Below are 24,313 nucleotides of genomic sequence, written 5' to 3'. Positions count from 1 at the left end.
AAAAAAATCAGGTTCTATTGAAATCTCACATAAGGGCTAGCTAAGGTGTCAATTTGGTACTAAAATTGTAGGCAAAATCATACCATCCTAAACCATTTTAGAAATGATATATTATGATTTTTATTACAAATATAATACGATCATTTACGATTTTAATTTGAGAGATTTTCAGTGCCACTCCCTGAGTTACTCCCTAAAATTAATGTCAACTCTTGAACTATTGAACTATTCAATTTATCAATTAGATTTTTTGTAGGAAAAAAATATATTAGTGACACTCACAATTGTTAGGAAATCAAAATTAAGTATTGATGTAAGCAAGTTAAGCTTTTCAAAAAGACAAATATATCTTTTGTTTTTTGTTTTTTTTTTTTACTTTCTATCTAGTGTCTTGAGTTTGTTTTCTTCTTCTATTCTTGTATTTTCATGACTTGCATGAATTTTTTTCTTTCTTTTCCATTTTTTTTTTCATTTGCCATCATTTTCTCTTCAAAATTTAAGTAATAATAGTGTTAAGTAATAGAGGATCTGCTTAATAAATTTAATAACTCAAGGGGAGACTTTAATTTCGCAGTAAGGTTTAAAGTATTGGTATTGAGTATTGTGTATCGGTCAGGTGATTTTAAGAGACGTATCATCTTGTATCGAGTATTGTCTCGCTCTGCTAATGCATTTTAGTGTAATTTAATACAAAGACGTATCGCAATGGTTTCGTCAAATATGAATACTTATGGACAAGTGTTGTACGGTATCGTACTATCGTGGGATACCTTAAACCTTGTTTCGTGCAAGTTTGAAATGGATGGAGAGGGGCAAAATTGTCATATTATTGACATAAAACGTCCGTCATCCGACGTGGAAAACTATCTCGCTAAGCAAAGGCATTAAAGAGTGGGTGGCGCGAAAATAGCGTCGTTTTGACTCCCTTGACCTTTCTAAGTTCTAACGTTCTGTCTGAACTGAAATCCGTTGTTATATATGTGTACCTTTTCTTTTTTTTTAATTAATAATTAAACCTGATTTCCCTTTTCAGATTCTCAGTTTTCTCAGCTCTCTTGCACTAAAAATCTAGGAAAATTCTTATGAAATATCTATCGAATTTCAGTTGGGATGGGATGATGATGATGTTGGGATCAGATTTCTTTTCAGTTTGATTCGAATCTGTGCTCTGCTTTGTAAAATACGGAAGGTATAGGTCTTTTGATTGAATTTTTAGGCTTTCTTAGTTTCAAGAACAAGATAGATTTTGAGGAAATCGTTATCAGTTTATTTAAACCTCCGTTCTGTTTCGTGAATTGAGATACGTGTTTGCGGACTGTTGAGATTTGAAGGAAATCGTGATTTTCGCCGTGTAGAGAGACGGACAGAAAGAACAAGAGGTTGCAGAAATTGTGATTTCGCGGTCACGAGTTGCGCTTGACAGAAATATTTTGATTGGAGACTTTTGGAGAGTTTAAGGAAACCGAGATTTTCGTCGTGTAGAGAGAAGGATCAAGAGTGAGGTTGTGGAAATTTTTGATTTTGTGTCACGAGTTGTTGCTTTTGCTGCTTCCGGATTTTGCCTGGAGTTTTGAGTCTCTCTCGAGGTGAGTTCTTATTTATCATAAGAAATGTACAACAGATGTTTTCGTGAGGATTCCCTGTGATTCAATCGAATTACTTGATTTCTGGTGACATGGTATTGATCTGGAATTTCACGAATTCTGTATTGTTCATCAAAACTTTCCTGAATATTAGGATGGAAATGGATTAAAAACACAACGGACGATGGAGTTATGCAGATAATCTGTAATTTTTCTTTAATTAAGATCCTCTTCTTCGATTCTTGTTCCTCGTATTTAATAACTCCGTAGTCAAACAGAAAGATCAAAAAGTTAAAATTTAAGATGTATAATAAGAAGAATCACATCGAATTTAAAATTCGCAGCGTGCCTTCATTGAGAGTTATTACTGAGAAATGTGAATTCATGGGGATAGACAATGATCTCCTCTGCACGTGGGACATCGATGTCTGTTACTCTCTTCCCATGACTTCAGATTCTTTAAGTAAAACCTTGCATCGAACATAAATGCACCATAACTGAAAACAATAAAATTGCAAGCAAACAAAAAGCTCCATCAATGCATTTCATGCTTTAAAAAAATTCAGTGAACCTAGCAGGGAACCTTTCATCTGCTTCAGCCGTGGTGGATCCCGAGAGGAAACCGTTCCTGATACTTGCTATCGATTTTAACCCTTTTGTCCGTAGCCATTTACGGAGGATCTGAAGAGGAACTGATCACAGAGGATGAACACTGAACACCCATATCCAGCAAAGACGAACACGGCAGTCCCGTGAAGGGGACAGGAGGGGCGGAAGAGAGAATCTGCTTATCCTACGCACCCCACACGCTTCTCCTTTGTATTTCTTTCTAGTTTGTTATTAACTGAGCGATGACCGTTTAAGACACGTTCTACCCTCTTTACCGTTCTCTGCAACACAAAAACTTTCAATGCGGCAAACGCATTCCGCCTCCTTAGGTTCTTTGTCGTGCCCTGATCTGCTCCTATTTCGGTTTCTCGTGATCAAAAGAAATAACGCGTTAGAATTGGTGAGTTGCGTTGCTTAATTTGATAATATAAACAGATCTGGGTGGCTGTAACTGTAAAGTTGTGATTTCCCCCCCTTTTTTCCCCCCTTCAGTTATCCTCTTTATGCTTAACCTTCTTTTTCTTTTCTTTATCTTTTTCCTCTCTGTAATTCTCTACTTTTGATCCTTTTTTCCATTCGTAGCAGATTTGCTGCAGAGAAGGGGGTGTTCTTTTGGGGTGTTTGGTACCATTCTTTAAACGAGAAGACATTGATTTATGAAGAACTTCTCAATGTGGTGTGAATTGGATGGTGTGGATGGATGTTTGTGAAGCAGAGCTGGGAGTTCGGAAGGGGGTAGTTGCGGAGACCACAAGACGGCCGCTAGTTCCATCGGAGAAGAACAATGGAGTCCTTGGCAGGTCTAGAACGACGAGGGAAGTTACATCAAGGTACAAGATGGGGATCACTCCGCCTTCTCTTTCCACAGCTACTGCTGCCTCCAGGAGAAGCCCTTCTCCAATGGTCACGCGTCCTTCTACATCCCCATCATCCTCTAAGCGATCCCAATCGGCCGAGAGAAGAGCCGCTACACCACCGTCACCACAAATGCCTTCAACTCCAGTTCAGGAGTCCTCTGCAGCGATGCACATATCTTCCAGAAGGCTAATGGGAGGTCGAGCGCAGGAGGGCCTGTGGCCTTCTACGATGCGGAGCCTCTCTGTCTCTTTCCAGTCGGATTCATTCTCTATTCCCATCACTAAGAGAGAAAAACCAATCACCCAGCCTTCTTCTGACCATACATTGAAGCCTTCTGCCAATGGAGCACATAAGCAGGGCGAAACACATGCCGTCCGGAAGCCTACGCCTGAGAGGAAGAGAACTCCTCTTAGAGGGAGGAACACTTCAGACCAATCCGAGAATTCGAGGCCTGTAGATAACTCAGCAACAAGAGTGGTAGATCAGCAAATTTGGCCTAGCAGAACAGGTGGGAAGGTGTCTGCTGGAGCTTTAACAAGAAGCGCGGATCTAACAGAAAAAACCAGCAAAGCTGCTTCATTACCCCCTCCAGTAAGAGGGATTTCTCCTCGGAGGAGATCACTATCGTCCGATGGTTTGGGTAAAATCATAGAAAAGGCTGCTAGTGATGTGTCAAGGCGACTATCAGTAGATTCGTGTGGGAGAGTAGAGACTGAGATGCATTCTGGCATTTCTGCAAGTCCACCAGAGAGAACTTTCTCGCTTACTCGTTCCAGTAGAACACAGTCATTGCCTACTTTTGGTCCCCTTCGTCCTCCTTCACCAAGCAGGGTCCCAGTATCATCATCCACCACGTCTAGAGCAATGCTTAGTCCATCCAGGACAAGGCCATCAAGCCCTGCTTCTTCGGTTAGCAGCTTGACAAGTCGATCCAGCAATTCTTCGTCTGTTCTCAGCTTTATTGCTGATATCAAAAAAGGAAAGAAAGCAATGAACCACATTGAAGATGCTCATCAGCTGCGGCTTCTGTACAATAGACATTTGCAGTGGCGCTTTGCCAATGCTCAGGCAGAAACAGCGTTGTCTATCCAGAAAATAACTGCAGAGGTAGGTTCCTTCTTTCCATACAACTAGCTGTTTCCTGTTCTGTTGTTCAAGAAATCTCTTTACCCATTATTTTGGATCACTTGCAATCTGCCAACTCCCCTTTTTCACTATTATGCCTTGTTGTGCTCTTGGTGAGACAACATATCTATTCGATGTGGCTTCAGAGGCTTTTGCTTATCAGTGTTTAAAAGTATTTTCCTTTGCTCCTGAAGGTGTTTTGGAAGTTTGAACTCTCAACCAGATGCTTTATTTTCTGTGAATATTATGAACAGAAAACCATATCTCGAAGTAGGTTTCAGGATATATTGGGTGGTTTCATTATCATATTATTAAGTAATCTCAGAGCTTGGGAAATAACTAGCTTTTGTCTCAGATTAGTAAGAGCTTTTATAATCATAGAGCCCAATTGGTGTTGATGTCAAGGTCCTCATAGCCTTAGAGTGCAAATGATCTGAACTTTGCTGCTGTCTGGTAGGTGATTATATTGACTAGCGTTTCTTTGCATTGTGAATCATGTACTAATGCTTCACGAAGTATTGAGTCTGGATGGTTTAGGTACCACAGGCATTGAAATGAATTATTAAAGATGAATAAAAAGGTCCCACTTGGAATTTCCTCCGCTTCCCCCATCCCCCTGTCCCCTGGTCCCACTTGGTTTGGTTCAAAGGTCACATTCCCCGTCTTCCCTCCCCTTTGGGGCCTTCAACATGCCCTCCCTACCCAATCCTTCCTCATCGCCGTCCTCCCCGCCCCCTCGTGCTCCTTTGCTGGAATGGTTCGGGACATTGCCCCTATTTTCTCTTGTCCCTTCTCTCGTCCCCTTTGGGATGGCCCTTGCATCCATTTGGCCCCGTTCGGGCGTTCCTGGGTTTGATCATGATTGGCTTTGGTTTCAGGATTCGCCGGTCTCTCCATCTCGCCCGCCTTGGCAGCTAGTCTTTTGTGCCCCATCCATCACTTTGGTGGGGCGTCCTAGAGTGGACCACCAATCGCGTCCCTTGTCTGTTTGGGCCATCTTCTTTGATGTTTCCTCTAGATTGCTTCCCTCCCCCATCCCCGGTTGATGCAGCCCCATAAATGGTTGATTGTTAGCTTGGCGCGCTCCTTCATCTCCCCCTCTTGGTCCCCTCCCCCTTTTTTTCTTCTTTCTTGTTGCTCTTTATTTCTGTTGTGCCGATTTTTTTTTTTTTTTTTTTTTTTTTTTTTTCTCAAAAAAAAAAAAAAAAAAAAGATGAATAAAAAGGTAGTAGTGCGGTGTTTGAAGGATTAGAGAACTTAATGCTCTCTATGTATCCAGGGGATTGAAGGGTGGAGGCCTTTGGTTCCCCCTCCTGTCAAGGACTGGGGCTTCTTACTGGGTCTGATAATTTCTCAGCTGGCATTTTATGGCCTCACTGAATTTGAAATGCATTTTGACCCACTTAACAATCTATGCGCTAATTGAAATACAGATTGGATTGATAAGGCTGTAGTTCTCCCTTAATGTTGCACAGATCTGTAACAGACTTTCTCATCGTAAGTTTCCCTGCTCATTAAATTTTTTTTCTTCCTTTTTCTGGTCCGTATTATCTCTCAATAATAAACCTAGATAGTAATTGGTTGACTTTGACAACTCATGGTACCTTTTTCCTGAATAGATTTCTTGGCTATGTTTTTAGTAGCATTCCATCAGAATATTTGGGTATGCCATATAGCAATTCCTTTTTGGTGGCAATTTATTCTTGTAGTGGTAAATGTTCAGAAGGTGCCAAGATGTGATGTTGTAATGTAACTATGTCCAAACAGAAAACTCTTTTTAATGTGTGGGGAACTACTTCAGAATTGCGGGATTCTGTCTCCATGAAAAGAATATACTTTCAACAGTTGAGGCAAGAGCTGAAGCTTAAGTCTGTTCTGAATGAACAGGTAAGGTCTCTCCTTTACTGCTGTTCTAATCTTCATGTTGGAGCTTGCTTCATCACATTGCCCTTAGTGATGGGAAATACAAACTTCTCTTAGCATTTGAATAGATGTTGTCATCAGAATCTATTATTTTTTCTTTTTTGTTGCCTGACATATGTCCTAGCTTGAACATTTAATGTAACAATGATTATTGCAATTTGCAGATGTCCCACCTTGATGATTGGGTTGCACTGGAACAAGATCACTGTTGTTCTTTAGCTGGGGCAATTGAAGCTTTAGAGGCTTGTACTCTTCGGCTTCCGGTTTCTGGTGGTGCAAGGGTATGCTGTGTGATAAATTCATCAAAATATGAAATTTACCATTTAAAATAGTTGGATCCTTTATTAATTTTGTACCTTCACAGGCTAATATTGTCACTCTAAAGGAAGCCATCTGTTCAGCCCTTGATGTGATGCAAGCCATGGGTTCCTCCACATGTTCTCTGCTATCCAGGGTGGGTCATTTTCCCATAGTAATTATTAATTTATGCAACTACATTGATCTTTTCCTTCTATGTGCATAGTTAAGATGTATCAGCAATACATTAGGTTCCTGTGACTGCTTTAAATTTAATCTTATGGGGGAAAATGGTCCTCATGTTGGTGACATGACACATCTCTCATTCTCTCTTCTCCCTAGTGCTCTCCCTTGGGTGGAATATGAATTGTGATCCCACTCTCTCCAATACTCCCATTGGTTAGGAGTGAGATTCTATTACTCACCATGGTGCAGTGGTTCCACCTCCCTTAACATAATGTTCACAATTTCACATTTTTTTATTGAATTGGAATTTACTTTTGAACAGCTCTTGAAAACCATGACACTTTGAATACGTTGTGCTTTTGTGGGATATGTGTATGTACATTGGTGAAAAGCTAGGCAAGGTTATCAGGAGGACTATTATAAAATTTAATTTTTTATGTTTCTTTTGCACTGTTCATTGTATGCCTGAGATTCCACTTGTCTGTTTCTTTTTAGGAATATTACTCACTTCCAGTTCCTTGGGCAATTAGGATTTCAATTCCTGACACAGTTGCAAGTGTGGAAGTTGTTCTTCTACATAACATCTCTTAGAAACTTAATCTATGAACACATACAAAGATGTTACAGTGTCTAACCGGAGTTTTCTTTTTTTAATCCATTTGTTTTCTCACCACTGGTATTTACTTCAAAGTACTTTTTTTTGATCTCTTTTAGGGAATGGGTTCTGTAGGACAATATTTGTCATATACTAACTTGAGCAATACATGGTAACTGAAAGCATGTTTGCATCTCCCAGCCAAGCATTTAGCCTCGAAAGCTTATATTGCTATGGGAAATTAGGTTAATAGTTACTAACAGTAGTAATACTCTTCTGACTTTGTGTTTCCAAATGAAAACAAACTTCAATAAGCTCCTTGATTTTACAGGAAATAAGCTTTGATGTAGCCTCAATAGGAGTGAGGGCAACAACCATGATCTGTATAAGAACCAACTCATATTTGGGGAAAAACTTGATTTTCGGATGAAAGTTCTGGACAAGGGTGTTTGGGTGTGTGCAAAGATTGGGTAATAAAGAATTTCTTCAAGTTCGAAACAATTTCAGTGGTTTGCTATACATTTCTTGAAACCTCAATGTTAGGGTGGGTTTTTGGGAGATGTAGTCAAGAAACACGGCTCTTCTAGGCTTCCAAATCTAGACGGGTGGACACAATTTGGGGAGCCATTTGCTTTGATGTTTCTTCTAGGCTGCAGTCCCCTCCCCCACCTCCTGTTGCGGATACCCCAAGTAACAGGACTATTGTTGTCTTCTAGGGTTTAGGTTCCTCCCTCTTGCCTATTCTTTTCCCCCTTTTAGGGCTTTTGGTTAATGATTATTTCATTCATCCACAAAAAAAAAAAAAAAAAAAAAAAAAAAAAAAAAAAAAAGATTAAACCTAGGGTATGATACTTTAGGTTATGACAGATGTGACTATGAGAACAACCCCAAACTTTTGGGTTTATCCTCATATATCATTGCCTAAGTTTCTGAACAAGTTTCATCCCCATCAAACCAATATAACCTATATTCTTGTGAACCCAAAATCCTAACACCCAAAAATCTCAACTTTTGAATTAATATCCTGAAAGACTGGCCTGTAGTTGATCCTACTTAATCTAGGTCTACATCATATATACTTGGAGTTAAGTAACCAAAACATAACTTTGGATATTCGCATGGAGCATGAAGGGACCTAGTTACCACTAACAGGCATAATGCCAATTGAACCAAGGTTTAGTTTAAAAACAAGAGCCTGATGATGAACTAAGTACCCTGTTTTCGTACTTGAGGTAGGTACTCCATTATAGGCATATCACAATAACAACAAAACTTAGCATGATCCTTAATTTAACTTGGTCAGCTCTCCATTATACTTTGGACCTAAAAGATAAAAGGCCCATAACCTATTTAACCCAACCTTAGGCTTATTCAAGTGGAAATAAGCCCATTTTGGTGGTGATTCTGGATCATGGCCTTATAGAAGTGAGAAAACTATATAGAGTTGAGATGGAATGTAAAAAATATTTTAGTTTCCTATTTCTTTATAAGATTAGACTGAAGTTAAACTCCAGCTAAACCCGAAATATCTGAAAATATTTTATCTATTGAAAAACAATTTGCTTCCTATATGTAAATTAGATCAAATAAAACTAATTCAAGTTCAGCATGAATCGTTGAGAACATGGATTGATCAAGTTGGTAAGCTTGGAAGTGAGGTGTGTGACATCTCAACATGTCCACTTAAGTGAACTTGTCTTGGGAATCTGTGGAGTCAGATAATCAGTCTTGCTTGTAGGCCTCAACCTATTCTGTATAAGATTAGAGAAATTAAACTCCAGCTAAACACGAAAGATCTGAAAATATTTCATCTATTGAAAAACAATTTGCTTTCTATATGTAAATTAGATAAAATAAAACTAATTCAAGTTCAGCATGAATAGTTGAGAACATGGATTGATCAAGTTGGTAAGCTTGGAAGTGAGGTGTGTGACATCTCAACATGTCCACTTAAGTGAACTTGTCTTGGGAATCTGTGGAGTCAGATAATCAGTCTTGCTTGTAGGCCTCAACCTATTTCTTTATAAGATTAGACTGAAATTAAACTCCAGCTAAACATGAAAGACCTGAAAATATTTTATCTATTGAAAAACAATTTGCTTCCTATATGTAAATTAGATAAAATAGAACAAACAAGTTCAGCATGAATAGTTGAGAACATGGATTGATCAAGTTGGTAAGCTTGCAAGTGAGGTGTGTGACATCTCAACATGTCCACTTAAGTGAACTTGTCTTGGGAACCTGTGAAATCAGATAATCAGTCTTGCTTGTAGGCCTCAACTTTGTCAGTTGATCAGCCAATTCACTCTAATGTCTCTTTTTTCTTATATAGACAAGAATCCAAATAGGCTTTGAATCACAAACACCCAATACAATCCATTCATCAGCTGGGTTTTGAGTTGTTCCAGCTCAAACCATTGAACACTGAAGTCAGATTAGCAGGGTCTGTTTGATAATTTGACCAAGGGTCGGGTTGGCAAGCAACTTGTGAAGCATTGTTCAAGTTTTCAGAAATCCATTACTTGGGTTGGCATTCTCTGACCAAATCCTAGAAGAGAAGTTGGATCAAGGATTTGTGTATCATAACTCCCTATATGCACTACATGTCACATAATGCCTTCTTACCCTTTGTGATTCTGATCGGAATATGGCACATGTAGCAGACTGGCTACTGGGAGATTCCTGCAAGCATTGTCCTTAATGTTTGTATGTTAGCATATCTGTGCCTTTGATTGGTGACTCCGCTGTTTCTCCAGTGCTCATGAGAACTTCAATAGAACAAGTTAGCTGTGTTTTTTTCCTCTGGCCCCATTACCACAATATTGTTTGCATCATTGCATTTTTTTTTGAAGGCCATGTGTTAGTTTTAGTTGTGTATTTTAAATTGGTACACCAGATGATGGCAGTTAATTCTATCCATTTCTCATTACAGGTGGAGGGGTTTAACCATCTAGTTTCTGAACTTGCAAGTGTAGCTGTTCAGGAGAGAAATTTGCTTGATGAGTGCAGGGATCTTTTGGCCGCAACAGCAGCAATGCAGGTACAAAACTAACCTGTATAGAGGCACATAATACATGGATTAGTACTTCTATTATTATTTAAGCTGTTAGAGTGTAGTAATTTTTCTTTTTGATAATAAAGCAAGAAAACATATTACTTAAAAGTAGTACCTACTATCAGCATTTGGCTCCCCACTACTAGCATAATCAAGTGCTGCCATATGCATACTATTAGTAAACATGTCTCAAAAGAGTGGGGGATTTAAAATTACTAGAAGGGGCACCATTTGAGTGTATTACTATTTTACCAAAACCAGGGCGAAGACCATCGGCCAACTGCTTTGTACATGGTTTGGGTAATATGTCCAGTGCTTCATTCAGGTTGCACCAAATCTGCTGGATTTGGATATTCCTTTGCCTTGCTTGTTTAAGTCCCTGTTGGATCGCAAAAAGTAGTGCCTCCATGTCATCACCTTGGTCCATGCGCCCATTCATAGCAAATGTAATTTGTCCTTTCCATGCCATCCACATACTCCACCTTGTGCTTTCAGTAGTTTGTTTGATACCCCTGCACACAATAAAGTGGGTGAGTGGAAAACATGTGTATCAATTAAACTGCTGCTAATCTGTGGTTTTACCATATTACTTGTTACACCATTATAGTGCTCCTGTGTTTGTAAATCCATAGGACATAGTTTCAGATTCGCTATCCATCTAGTTACATTGCTTAACACTTTATGGGGTTGGGTTGTTCTTTCTAAATAGGATATTGTTCCTTTCTATCCATAAGAAATAGCTACTTAAGTGAAAATGGAAAAGAACCTCTGCTTTGTCTGCTTATCTAGCTATGTATTACCTAGAAAGAGTTTGCACCATGCATTAGCGATCTTTGTGCCAGGTGTTCCATTCTGCCACCTAGATTCTCTTGGTCTAGTCACATAATATGAACACATGCCATGTGGTTTGTCTTGTCTCCACAAAATTCATATAAAGGGTTTGTCACCATCCATTGGGGTAGAGTAGACTAAACTGGTGTCCCTACATTCAAGAGATGCCGGAAGAATGATTTAAATCTTGGGTGTAGGGTAGGGTTTACTTCCAAAAGAATTTCCACTAAGGTGAAAATTCATTGCAAATAATGGGGTATTTTTGTTTCACCAATGGTTGCCCCGCCAGTTTGGTAGAGAACTAGCCATTGGTTGAGATTAGAGATACCCACTTGTCATTAGAGGAAGATAGGAGAAGAATTGTAAAGATAGTTATAATTCCTAAGTGTAGAGAGATAATCCCTGTTACATTGGACATTTTGTGGCATTTGTGCTATTGATATCCATGCCTCCCTCACCTCCTTGCTATGGTATTCTCTTGCAACACTTTTAACAGTTGGTAACCATAGGTCATACCAGAATGAGGTTTCCCTTCCATTTCCAATCTTGCATAGAACTATAGAACAAAATTCCGTTGAAACATGCGAAATTTCCCATTTTGGGAACCTCAAAACGAAAAACTAGGGGACTAAAAAGAATTCCCAAGTTTTGATCGTAACTATCGAAATTTTGTCGAAACTTGGTTTATGAGAAAGAAAAAGAACTCCCAAAATTTTGTGGGAAATAAGGTAAATTTCGTGGAAACCTAGGACTTCTTCTGCCTGCAAGTTTCATAGCTTTCACAAATTTTCAATTTTTTTTGTTTCTTTCATGTTTCCTCAAATACCACGACAAATACCCCTCCATCAAGACTTCCCTATCCAAATTGTGTATTCCTTTGGACTAGTTATCTTAGGCATGTTGATGACCGGACTTATAAAGTTGCAGTTGTCGATTACCTTGACAACCATAGGCATAAAATGTCATGGGATGTCTATATTCGTTGGTTGGAAGAGAAGATGTTACAAACATAGTCCTACTTAGCTCACAAAATGGATCCACCGAAGCACTCCTCTTAGCACCAAGTTGTACTTTCCTTCTATTGGCAGTTACTTTGTATTTGATGTTTTGAATTCAGAAATTACATATTGAATGTTATGTACTTAAGTAGTTAAGTTTATAGTGTACTTCTCGGACAACTTTTCATTGATGTTATGTACATTGAATGACATATCTACATTGATTTTTTTTAGCCTTTATACTCTAATTAACTTAAGTGTAGAGTCTCACCCTAAAATACTCCTTTAAACCTGTTTAAACTTGATGTTGAAACTTGCACAAAAAAGTCCTAAGTTTCCTCAAAATTTCCTAGTTTCCCACCTAGGTTTCCCATTTTCACTTGGTCGAAACTTGAGTTTCCCTTGAATTTTTTTCTATGCATAGAACCATAGTTTCTAGAGGGTCTGTGATACTATACAGACTCTTCCATGTCCAAGACCCACTTTTCCTTTTACCCTTGGGTCAAAGATGCTAGTCTTGGGGAAATATCTTGCTTTAATGACCTTGGCCTGTAACACCTGTGGCTCAGTGATCAGTCGCCATCTTTGCTTGAGAAGCATGGCACTGTTGGCCCCTTCCATTCTTTTAATCCCTAGACCCCCTAACATTTTTGGTGAGCAGCACTTATCCCACACAATTAGGGTTAATTGCTTATTCTTCAAAGGGTGACCTAGCAAAACCTTTGACACAGAGAGTCAATTTGTCTGCAGACTATCTTGGGGAATTGAAAGCATTGCATATGGTACAATGATAAGGGTTGCCACACAAACTTTATAAGAACCTATTTTCCCGTGAAAGACATGCTACTCGCTTTCCATGATGCAAAGCAAGAAACAACTTTTCTTAAGATGAAGCTTAGGCTCTTTGCCTTGGCTCTTCCATGTAAAAAATTTGTTCCCAGATAGATAGGCTCCTTCTCCATTTCATTTATACCCGAGATCGACAGGATCTGAGTACGCTGTTGCTGATTCAAATTTCAACTAAAGAAAGCTCCACTTTTTTCAAAATTTATTTCTTGCCTGGTTGTATCTGAGAACAGCTCCAGAGCTGCTTTAATTGTCAAATGTCATCTTTTTCTGCTCGGCAGAACAGAAATGTATCATCAATAAAGAATAAGTGAGAGATTTCCTGAAGATATCAAGATTCGTTTACCAAGGAAAAAAATAAGATACCAAGATTCCGATACTCATTCAGAAGTCTTAAGAGAATTTCCATAATCAACAGAAATAAGTAGGGGCTCAATGGATATCCTTGTTTGAGCCCCCCAGTTCTGGAGAACCACAAGTATGGGTTTCCGTTAACCTTAATCAAGAAGGAAGCTGGCTAATACTCAATGGAGCACAAAAAAAAAAGATCAAAAGATCAGTACATTTTTCTAATCTTGGCATATTTAGTGTTCTGTGTGCTACTCATTGGAAACAAAAATGGTCATGCCATTTATAACCTGTGCTTATTTACCGAAAACAATACTGTCCTCCTTTTGAAAGAGAAAAAAAACACACACACACAAACTCCCACAGTTAATCCATGGGTTCAAATAAACTGGAAGCATCCAAGAAAATATGTGCTGACCTAAAATTAAGGGGATAAGTATTATAGAACCTCAAAATCAAGCTAAGACTTCTTTGGACTTCTTCCTGTATAATGTTTAGAAAGAGTTCCTAATACAGATCAGTCACAAGTGATAACCAGTCCACCACAAGATCACAAACTTCAGGTCCGGCAAGTAAATATTTTGACTGGTTTTTAGACTGTAGGAAATTTCAGAACAATAAAATGACAGTTGAAAAACAAATAGGAAAGAAAACGACCACACACTTGGTTATTTTAGTTCTTCTTTTGAGTCTTCTACTTTAGTTTGGTTGGACTAGCCAAGTGGTTTTTGTAACTTAAGTTAGGGTATTAGGGTCTTTTCGTTTACAATTATGTAATTAGGCCTCTATTAATATTCCACCAACAAGATCTGCAAGTTTTCGGCCATCTGTAGGGTTTGGCTAACAAACTCCTTGTTGGATAGGGTGAACTGATGTCTGCCGCCAACCTATCCCATCTCTCCCTTGGCCCCCATTCCCCTCTCAAACTCCTCATCCAGCTGCTACCCATTGCTTATTGTTCATAAAGATCTGCTTGGAATTATCTACTGCTACACCATTACCTCCTGTGATCACCATTAAAGATGATGAGGGACTCTTTCGACCAACCCTTGAAGTTTGGTTAGGTCCCTCCCCACTGCTCCTTTTGTAATATTTTTGGTCACCCACCAGTCGAGGCAAATGTGTCACCTCTGCAACTAATGATGTGACCAGCTGCAACCCTCTGCCTCCATCGTTGTTGCAACTCAGCCACTGCCTTCCGCCGATTCAAACCACTACAAGTCTCCCACCACCGTCAACGGTTGCTCTTCCTCAGTCGTTGCCTACTGCTGGGCATAGATACCCTGCACCAACACCCCATCTCTATACCTCCCGTGCACCTAGCCAGGGGAGAAGAACTCGCCATCACAGTTGCAAAGGGCTGTCAGCTTCTAGCTCCCCGCAACGACAGAGCCAACCTATTATTGATGCCCTCGCTGCTGTCTCCACTCCAGTCACTGTTTCATGTTCTGCTGCCACTGTTCTTCTTATAAAAGCAGCCTCTGTAGCCACCACGACTTCTACAGCTCTTGGAATTGCTGCACTTAACACTGGTTTTAGTTCCCTTTTGTCATCTTCTATGTTGGACCTGTCACCTTTGGTTCCTGATATCACTACCGTCCGAGAAACGTTGCACCTTTTGTTGACCCAACTGTTCCTTTGATCCTTGGACTGATCCCATCTCACCCTGACCCTGTTGCTACTCCTCCCATCCCTGCAATGCCCAAAACCTGATCCTTTGTACCCCTCTCTCCCTGTTGTGGCCTCTCTCCTTTGTACTCCTTTCTCGCAACACCCTCTTGCCTCAACACAAAGCCACCCCTTCCTTACCCTCTTTATCTAATCCCTCCAACCTAATTTCAGGCCACTTCAACGATGCCCCTTTGGGGTCCACCTCCTCATCCCCCACGCCACCCTCCCCTCTTTGCCTACCCATTTCTTGAACCCTCTATGACCCAATGTGGTTCAGCCTTTTAATCCCACCCCTCAACCCTTCCTCTTATGATCCGACCCTTATCCCCTTCCCCTCTTATAACCCAAACCCAATGCCCATGGGGCCATTGAACTAGCCAAACCCGCAACTTTGTGATCCCCTTCTCTCTCATCTACCCCACTCCTCTACCCACACTAGATAGACTCCTCTCTTCCTTTCCTCCCTTGGCTTGACCAAGGGACCCAACCCTCTTCTCTCCCTCGGGTCAGGCTCTTCCATTGACCCTAACATCTTTGGATCCCTCTCCTCTCGTTTGGACCGCTTGATTGATATTTGATCTTTGAAACCCGTCCCCTTTGGAGGGAGACCCAATCATTGTCCCCGTATTGCTTAATGTGACCATATCTATTCGTGTCGAAGATCCAATTCCCATGTTTGGCACTCTAGTGCCCCCATCCTCTTTGAGTCTGATTTTGTCCTAATTTGAAATATTCGGGGTCTCAACTCCCTAGCCAAGCAAGCAGATGTCAAAGCCATCCTTTCCTCCTCCAAAGCATCTCTTTGTGCTTTGCTCAACACTCATGTCTAACATAACAATGCCAGTCAAATTGCATTTGCAATTACACCCTCTCGGTCCTTCCTCTGCAAATATGTCGCTTGCCCAATTGTCGTATTTGGATTCTTTGGGGCCTTCCCAAATTCCAAATTTCTTCCGACTTCTCCTACTATAAATCCTTCGTCTATATGTTTGGCACTCTAGTGCCCCTCATCCTCTCTATGCTTGATTTATCCTAATATGGAATGTTAGGGGTCTCAACTCCCTAGCCAAGCAAGCAGATGTCAAAGCCATCCTTTCCTCCTCCAAAACCTTTCTCTATGCATTGCTCGAGAGTCATGTCTAACATAACAACGCCCGTCAAATTGCGTCTGCAATTACACCCCCTTAGTCCCTCTTTCCAATTACAAACACTTCGTATTTGGATTCTTTAGGACCTTGCTAGATTCCAAATTTCTTCCAACTTCTCCTCCTCCTCGTAAATCCTCCATCTACATGTCTCTCTTCCCTCTTTACCTAGCACTTCTTTCTCTCCATTGTGTATGCTTATAATCACCCCTCAACCTGTCTCCCATTACGGTAGGACGCCACCTTTCTATCCTCATCTGCTAATTGTTACCCCTAGAGTATTAGCAATGACTTTAATGTGGTCAAATCTAGTCTCGAAAAGATTGGTGATCGATCCTATGACCATAATGCCATTGATGCCTTCAATAGTTATATTGAGGATATTTCTATTATTGATCTTTGCCGGTCAAGTCCTCTCCTTACCTAGCACAACCATTGTTCAGGCTTTGCCTACATCGCTTCCAAACTTGATTAGCTTCTTGTCAATAAAGCTTGGCTCTCTCTTTTCCCTTCCTCTGATGCATCTTTCCTTTCCCCGTTCTTTCCGATTGTTCTTTTTGCCACCTCCACACTATACTCTCCTCTTTTGGCCCCAAGTCATTCATATTCTTTGGTATGTGGACCTCTAACCTTCTTGCCTTCCCAAGGTCCAAGCAATTTGGGGTCAAACCAGTTCATTACCACTCCTTTTCCTTGTTGTCTTTGCTAGGAAACTCTATGATTTCAATCTGCCCTCAAAGCCTAGAATTCCTCCTCCTTTGGGAATGTCTTTTCCTGTTCCCTTTAGCCACTTCAACCTGACCCATGTCCAATCCCTTCAACTAAACCACCTTGACCCTCCCTTGCTGAAGAAGAAAAATCTATCTCGGCTGAGCTAGTTGTGCTTAGCTCCCAAAAAGAGAGCTTTCTTCGTTAGAAGTCCAGTATCAAGTGGCTTTAGCTTGGAGATTCTAACTCTTCCTTCTTTTATTGCTTGTTCAAGGCTTGCCATAACTATAACTCTATCCCCTTCTTCTTACTGATGGTGGAGTTTGGATTAATGAAGCTGAAAGCATTAAGGGGGAAATGGTCTCTTTCTTCTCCTCGTTGCTTGCCCCCTCTTCCCCTTAATCTCATTAACTAACTCGTGCCTGTTTCTTTCCTCGACTCTCTCCTTGCCTCCCTTCTAATGCTGAGACCCTCTCCTCTATCAACTCCCAAGAGACCAATTATGCTCTTATTCTAGATGGTTTCAATATAGGGTTTTACAAAGCCTTTAGGCATTTTGATGAGGGCCTCGTCAATGTTGTTCACAGTTCCTTCCTTAACCCTTCTTATCTCTTCTTTATCTCATTCCCAAGAAGCCTGGTGCTTCCTCCCTTAAGGAATTCCATCCTATCTCCCTCTACAATCTTCTCTATAAATTCCTTGCCAAATCCCTTGCCAACTACACTTGGCTCATCATTCCCTCTCTTGTTAGCAAAAACCAATCTGCTTTCATCTTAGTAGAAGTATTGCTGACAACATTTTTTGCTTTGTGCAGAAATTATTTGGGTTTTGATCACTTGTTGCACTCTCCCACGGCTCTCCTGAAGATCAATCGACCTCCACAAAGCTTTCAGTTCTTGGATTTCATCATTAGAGTCCAAGCTCTCCTGGGCTCCCCCTCCCCCCCACTAGATTAAATTTACATCTCCATCCCCTTCTTCTCCATCATCACTAATGGCTCTCTCTTTTACGGGTAAAGCCATTTTGATTAAATTTGTTCTCTAGTCTTGCTACATCTATTGGTGTGGCATATTCTCTCACCCGAAAGCCATAATTCGCTCCATGGAAACCCTTAGTTGTGCCTTGCTCTGGAAAGGTGAAAAATCTTCCCACTTCCTCCACCCCATCAATTGGGCCCGTTGGTCTTGCCTCCCCAAATCTAAAGGTGGCCTTAGGTTTTCTACGATCCATGATAAGTCCACTCGCCTTTCCTGCTTTTTCTTTGGGCAAGTTAGTCTACTTGGCTTTGCTCCTCTCACTTTTTTGGTAGGAGGTCGTAGATAAAACCCCTTCTTCTTGTATTGAAGCGTCTATGGCTTTAGAGAAATGCCTATTGTTATTGCGGTTAGTGGCTTAGTGATTTATAATATTGCTAACTTGTGAAAATCCCTTTAGAAAGTCTCCACTAAACACGCCTCCATTTGAGTCAATTGGGTATCTCTTACCTCCTTATTTGTGTCTTACTCTGGAAAGGTGAAAAATCTTCCCACTTCCTCCACCCTGTCAACTAGGCCCCTCGGTCTGACCTCCCCAAATCTGAAGGTGGCCTTAGGTTTTGTAGGATCCATAATTATAATATTGCTAACTTGTTGAAATTCCTTTGGAAAGTTTCCACCAAACACAACTCCAATTGGGTATACTCTTACCTCCTGAAATTTGGCTCTATTTCAATTTCCTCCCCTCCCTCTAACTTATCTTGGGTCTAGAAGAAACTTCTTCTCTTGAGGCCTCTTGTCGTTCTGCTATCTCCATTCAAGTTGCTAATGCTACCTCCTTTTGGCTTCACCCTTGGCACCCTTGGGGTACCCCTTACAATCTCCTGGGTCATTGCCATGTTTATGAGACCTGAATTCCAAATTCATCATGTTCTTTGACTTCATTTCCGGGGATTCTTGGGTCCCCCCCCCCCCTTTTGTGTGTCTTAGTCAAGTCTGGTCTAGCCTCCTTGTTCTCCACCCTCTCTCACAAGACTATACCATCTGGCTTCCCTCCTCCTTTGGGTCCTCTTCGTTCTTTGCTCACTTAGTCACTAAATCACCTGACACTCTCTAGACTAGTTTAATCCCCTGCCACTCCTCACTGCTTGGCGAGCCTTCATGCTCTAGCTCCCTACCTCATCTTTCCTCATCCATAGACACTTACTAGTTAGCCCCAACTACATCCTTTGTTGGAATTGTTTGGTCTTCTTTTCCTGTCCCTTCTCCCGCTTTATCTAGGAGAAAGTCGTTGCCTCCATTTCGTTGTGCTTTAGGCGCTCCTTTGGGTTTCAAAGGGGTTGGTCCTAGGTTTTGAGATCTTTCTCCAACTCTTTTCCATTTGTGATTTGGTTAGTATGCTTCGATAAATCACATTTGGTGGGAACTGAATCTTAAAAGATGGACATCCAACTCTCAATCTTTAGACTCGACTTTGAAACCCATTTACTTTGATGCCGTTGTAAGGCTTCAGACGCTTTTGCACTTCCCAATCATAGACACTCCAAGGAACATATTGATTGTTGTTACCTGGGTCTTAGGGTCTCCCTTTTGACCGGTTCGTCAGATATAGTTCCCTCCACCCCTTTTTTCCTTTGCCCCTTGGATCGGGGTTTTCGGTTCCTTGGGCCTTTTGTCATTTGGTTCACCCTCTTGTACATTCTCTCTCCTCTTTGGGGGTTCTTTGGTTATCAATTCTTTATTCATCCAAAAAAAGATATTCCACCATGGGATAATTAGTATTTCAATTTTTATTGTGTTAGGAAACTCTTAGCTAGATTTTAGGGATTGGTATTAGGACTCTTTTCATTCCTTACATAAGAAGTCTTTTCCTTCTATTATTTCAAGTCCTCCAGGACTTCTCTTTTAGAGCTTTACACAGCTTTTATTTATAACCCCCATCTGGAAGAATATAAGATAGAAGAGAATTGAGTAAAATGCTTTGAATATTGAGCTGTTGAAGCTGCAACATGTTTTCCTCTCTAGAAGAGTCATAACAGTGGGAGTTGGACTGCATTAAAGCATCAGGTCTTGGACCTCTGAAGCCACTGGGGCAGCATGCATTCTTGGCCAAGCAAGGCTTCAAATGGAAGTCTAAGGCAGGCAAAAATACCTAGGTTTGGGACCTACTCTTCCCCCCTCCCCCTTCAAGTTTTACTTCTAGTTTCAGATTTAAAACCAAATCCTCCATTATAACTCATCAAATCAGGAGACTGCAACTGCATATTTTTTTGAACTTGATCAGTTTGAGGTCTCCTTTAGGGGAATATAGCCTCTGTTGGGACCTTGACGGTATTGAGGTGCCCAAGATCTCGCCCCAAATTCCAACTTGCATCGTGATGCATGTTGGCTAAAGTTTAAGGAAATAAAGTTGCACCTTCTCTACAAGTCCAGGCTTTTAGATGACTAGCAAGCGCTTGATCCTACAAATGGCATTAGAGTAGGTGGTCATGGGTTCGAGTCTCCCTAGTGGCGTTATTTTTCGAAGGGGGATATTTGGGACCTAGGCAGTATTGAGATGGCCCAACAGATCCTGGCTTAGGTTCGAGTCTCCCCAGTGACGTGATTTGGGGGGATTGTTGGGACCTCAATGGTAATGAGGTTCCCCAAGATCTCGCCCTAGATCTTGGCTCAAACTGTGATGCACTATAGCTGAAGTATAAGGAAATAAAGTTGCACCTTCTCCACAAGTTCAGGCTTTCAGATGACTGGCAAGCTCTTAATTCTACAGCCTTTATGTTTTCCCTCTCTTCCCTTGAAATTTAAGCTCCATCCAAACCCTAGAAGGCCATTGTCCTTATACCCTAAATTCCCTCAACTAACTCCTACTTTTTCGGAGTCTTCCGTGAGGCTGAAATTTGGATTGGTCCCTTGCCTACCCACACCAGTCCCCCCCTAAAACGAAATCTCAAATATACCCTCCTAGCCCCTCCAAATTAGGCCTACAGTGCTGTTTGAAAGTAATCAGATTTATTTCTGTTTTCAGAGGATACTGGTGTATTCTGCCCTGCTTGGACAGCCAAGCATGGGCTGCATCTAATCTCCCTTGCACTCAGTGGGCGGGTCTTTCACCTATGGCCTCTCCACTTATTTTGATCTTTCACCAATTGAATCTCACCATCTGACAGGGCAAAGCACAAACATTTTTTTTTTCTTCTTTGGGTTTGAAAAGAACCCATAGATTCAAATTTGTATACAAGGTTATGGCCCCTTTATAAGCTTACATATAAGACTCAAACACTAAAATGGAAAAGTTTAACCGAAATCTTAACTAACAAATTAATATAACTTGAGTCCTTAGCAGAAAGGGGGGGGGGGAAGGAAGGTTTTATCTTGACTTGGATACTGAAATAATGAAAGAAAACTAATCCAAAACAGACTGAAGTAAATCCTGTTCTCTTACTCTCTACCCATGCTTAAGCCCAATTCAAGTGGCCCATTATCAAGAAACCCATTGGATGAAAGGCCCAATATCTACATTATGGTAAAGTTAATGCCTGCGTAACCCATCAAAGTCCTTTTTCCAATAAAATAAACCATTTAGGTGAGCCTTTTCTTCCTCACTTGAAAAACGGGAAAAAGAGCCTTAATTAAGAATTTGATAGGGATGTTGAATCAGACTTGCATGATCATCAGACATTAAAAAGTGTAACTTGGCAAAACTTTGACTACATCTGTTGTCCCTTCATGGCTCTGATATCCAATAATGTAGATCACTTACAAGTGATAACCAGTCCCCGCAAGATGATCAATGAATTCCAGGTCCTACAATAGTAAATATTTTGATTGGTACCCCATCTTAGATTGGGGGTCTCTTACCACTAAGAAATCTCCCTCACTAAATTGCCTTAAAGCTCTCATGATCAACAGACCAATTTCTGTTCTTTTGCTCAAATTATTGGCTCCATCTGCCACCCATCCATGTCTCTGATACAATTAATGAAACAAATACACGAGGATCTCAAACTTCATGTCTAACAGTAGTAAATACTTTGTTGGTTCTCAGGGTTGCAAGAAGTTTGAGAACATATAAAAGGAAAACAGAAATCAAAGAAATGAAGAAGATTGGGTAGTCTCTCTTAAACTGAATTTTCACCCATGGCCTCTGACCAAATTTTGGTTTCTCACCAATGGCATCTAACCATATTCTCTAACAGTTCACAATACAGTGCTATTTCTTTGTTCTCACTCATCATTAATTCAAATTAGTGCTATTTCTTTTTTCTCACTCATCATTAATTCAAATTCTTGAACAAGGCTGTAGATCCTTACAAATTTATATAGAAGATTAAGAAACAGGCTCAACACTAAAATGAAAGGTTAACCCAATCCTAAAGGCTCACTTTATCAAGCAACCTGGGTAGTTAGCCCCGAGCAACTCATTTTATCTCGGTGGAGAAAGTGCATCTCAATCCGCTAGACTTCATTCTGGGGCGACATTCCAAGGCATCAACTTAGTGGTTATCTTTTGCCAATATAATGTAGGGATTTTTCTGTCATTGTTTTCGTTCTTTGTCCTCTCCAGCTGATTCTGTTCCTTCTGATTGCTTATAAAATTTGCATGTTGTGAAGCCCTTGGACATTAACCAGAAAAGGAAATGTCAATGTAATGATAAACACTATCCTGCATAATTTACAAAATCTGGCAATGCTTTGAAGCCTTCATACCAGACTATTATCATATCAGTAGGGTGATTTTAAGAAACATGTCATCTCGTATCTAGTATTGTATTGTACTGGTCAATACATTTTGGTACAATCCAATACGTGCCCTTAAAAAAAAAGGAGAGACGTATCAATATGTATCATATCGGCTGTATCCAATATGGATATGTATCGACTAGTATCATATCATATCATGGGGTACTTTAAACCATGCTTTGGACATTAACCAGAAAAGAAATTGTCAATGCAAAGATAAATACTGTACAGCATAATTTCAGTATCTGGCAATGCAAGCCAGTTTGTATACTGTGACATGTTAAGTACCCTGAGATCTGACCATTGTTTACTTACAACAGATGGAGGAAAACAGCCTCAGGACACATCTCATACAATTGAAGCAAGCTTCGCATAAAGGTGAGCAGCCACTCTTAGCCGTAAGAACGCATGGTTGACCTCTCCAGATGGCCAACAATATACTGCGTTGCGCTATATTTGTTGAAGACGGCAATATGCCAACTCATCTCCAGTGAGTGTAAATTGGTTTTTTTCACTTTGGTGCAAATTTTTATATATATAATATTTTTTTATTTTTTTCCTTTCCCTCCTTTTTTGTTTTACTAGGGGCTTTGAGCTCTCTTCTTTCACCCTGTAATTTTTGTATCACTCAATTAAATGAAAATGCAAAAGCAAGCAGAGGTTGGAAATTCAATCCGGTTCAGAACATCAGTAAAGAGTATCAACATTGCATTCATCACCAAAGTTCCTCCCCCTACAATAGAGTACGGGTCATATGTTTTGTAATTAGAGCTTTAACTAGAACTTTCTGACCTTTCTACCCACATCATCCCCTCCCATGGGGAAGTATCTTCCTAACTGCAACAAGACTCAGTTAGTTGGTTATTAAAGCGATGCAAATTATGCTACTCACTGCTTATATCAACTGAATCATCCTTACCAACATGAAAAGATGAACAGCATCATCCACCATTAACCAGCATTGATGTGATGGGAAGATGCAGCATTGAATTATTTAACATTGTAAAGCCATGGTAAACACTCTTTGACAGTTATATTATTTGGAAATTTGGCAATGTTAACTCTCCCTTCAACCATGGAAAGGCTGGTATGTGTCACAGCCAAGCTGAATGTGTGCATGTATATTTTGGCTCTCAGAAATTGTTCAGCAACTGTTGGGCAGTTAAGTGTCATATAGCGAAGGTTGTTGCAAAGATGAGGATGATAAGATGGATCGGTGGCAACACTGAGAATGACGAAAGTGAGAATGAACATATTAGAGCTTATGTGGGAGTTGTGCTGACCAGTGACAAGCCCAGAGAATGCTGTTTGGACTGGTTGGGACAAGAGAAATGTAGGCCTGGAGATACCCCAGTAAAGATGAGTTGTCTGATCCTAATCGAAGGAGCTAAAAGAGTAAGGGAGGAGGCCTAAAATGACCATTGGTGGAGTCATGAAGAATGATATCCATTGCTTGGATCTTGTGCCAAGAACGCCTTCAGGATAGTCTTTTGGAGGGCAAGGATCTTTTGTTGAAACCATGTAACCTGGAATAAGGTTTAGTTATTTCTGTTTTTTTTTTTTTTTATTATTATTATTTTTTTTCAGGAGATCCTTTCACTACAGCCTCTTAATTGAGAGACATAAATTAGTTGGAGTAGAATAAAGAGTAACCGCGTACTTTTGTTTTGTTCAGACCAGTAGATCTTCATTCTGCTTGAGTAAATAAGAACTGATTATCATGTGAAAATAGACCTTGCAAGCCTAGGGAGAGGATCATCATCAGCAAAAAGATTTTCCTTCGACTATTAAGTTCAGTCATGCTGATAGTGGTCCTTTCAA

General features: G+C 40.4%; 1 protein-coding gene across 5 annotated transcripts; it reads left to right on the top strand.

Annotated features, from left to right (window-relative positions):
- The first annotated feature begins 947 nt into the window (after nucleotides 1-947).
- On the top strand, nucleotides 948-24,032 carry LOC149021795 (AUGMIN subunit 8-like). Of its 5 annotated transcripts, XM_089149974.1 has the most exons (8): nucleotides 948-1,189; nucleotides 1,301-1,586; nucleotides 2,778-4,157; nucleotides 5,943-6,062; nucleotides 6,263-6,379; nucleotides 6,463-6,552; nucleotides 10,109-10,216; nucleotides 22,813-24,032. In XM_089149974.1, exons 3-8 carry the CDS (start codon nucleotides 2,880-2,882, stop codon nucleotides 22,906-22,908), a joined length of 1,809 nt encoding a protein of 602 aa, XP_089006100.1. In that variant the 5' UTR covers nucleotides 948-1,189; nucleotides 1,301-1,586; nucleotides 2,778-2,879; the 3' UTR covers nucleotides 22,909-24,032. The 5 variants fall into 5 exon arrangements, with proteins under 5 accessions (XP_089006100.1, XP_089006098.1, XP_089006101.1 ...); XM_089149972.1 differs by having other exon boundaries at nucleotides 948-1,586; XM_089149975.1 differs by having other exon boundaries at nucleotides 948-1,586; nucleotides 2,775-4,157.
- Nucleotides 24,033-24,313: the final 281 nt, after the last annotated feature.

Source organism: Hakea prostrata, chromosome 3, assembly GCF_041222555.1.
Source record: "Hakea prostrata isolate BN-2017 chromosome 3, UWA_Hpros_2, whole genome shotgun sequence".
NCBI lineage: Eukaryota > Viridiplantae > Streptophyta > Magnoliopsida > Proteales > Proteaceae > Hakea > Hakea prostrata.
Note: the sequence above shows the minus strand (reverse complement) of the source record. Positions and strands in the feature narration are given on the sequence as shown.

Excerpts from the sequence above, each read along its gene's own strand:
- LOC149021795 (XM_089149974.1), top strand. The coding sequence starts at position 2,880 with ATGGTGTGGATGGATGTTTGTGAAGCAGAGCTGGGAGTTCGGAAGGGG. Across the intron at positions 6,380-6,462 it reads CGGTTTCTGGTGGTGCAAGG|GCTAATATTGTCACTCTAAA; the intron begins GTATGCTGTGTG and ends GTACCTTCACAG. Across the intron at positions 6,553-10,108 it reads CATGTTCTCTGCTATCCAGG|GTGGAGGGGTTTAACCATCT; the intron begins GTGGGTCATTTT and ends TTCTCATTACAG.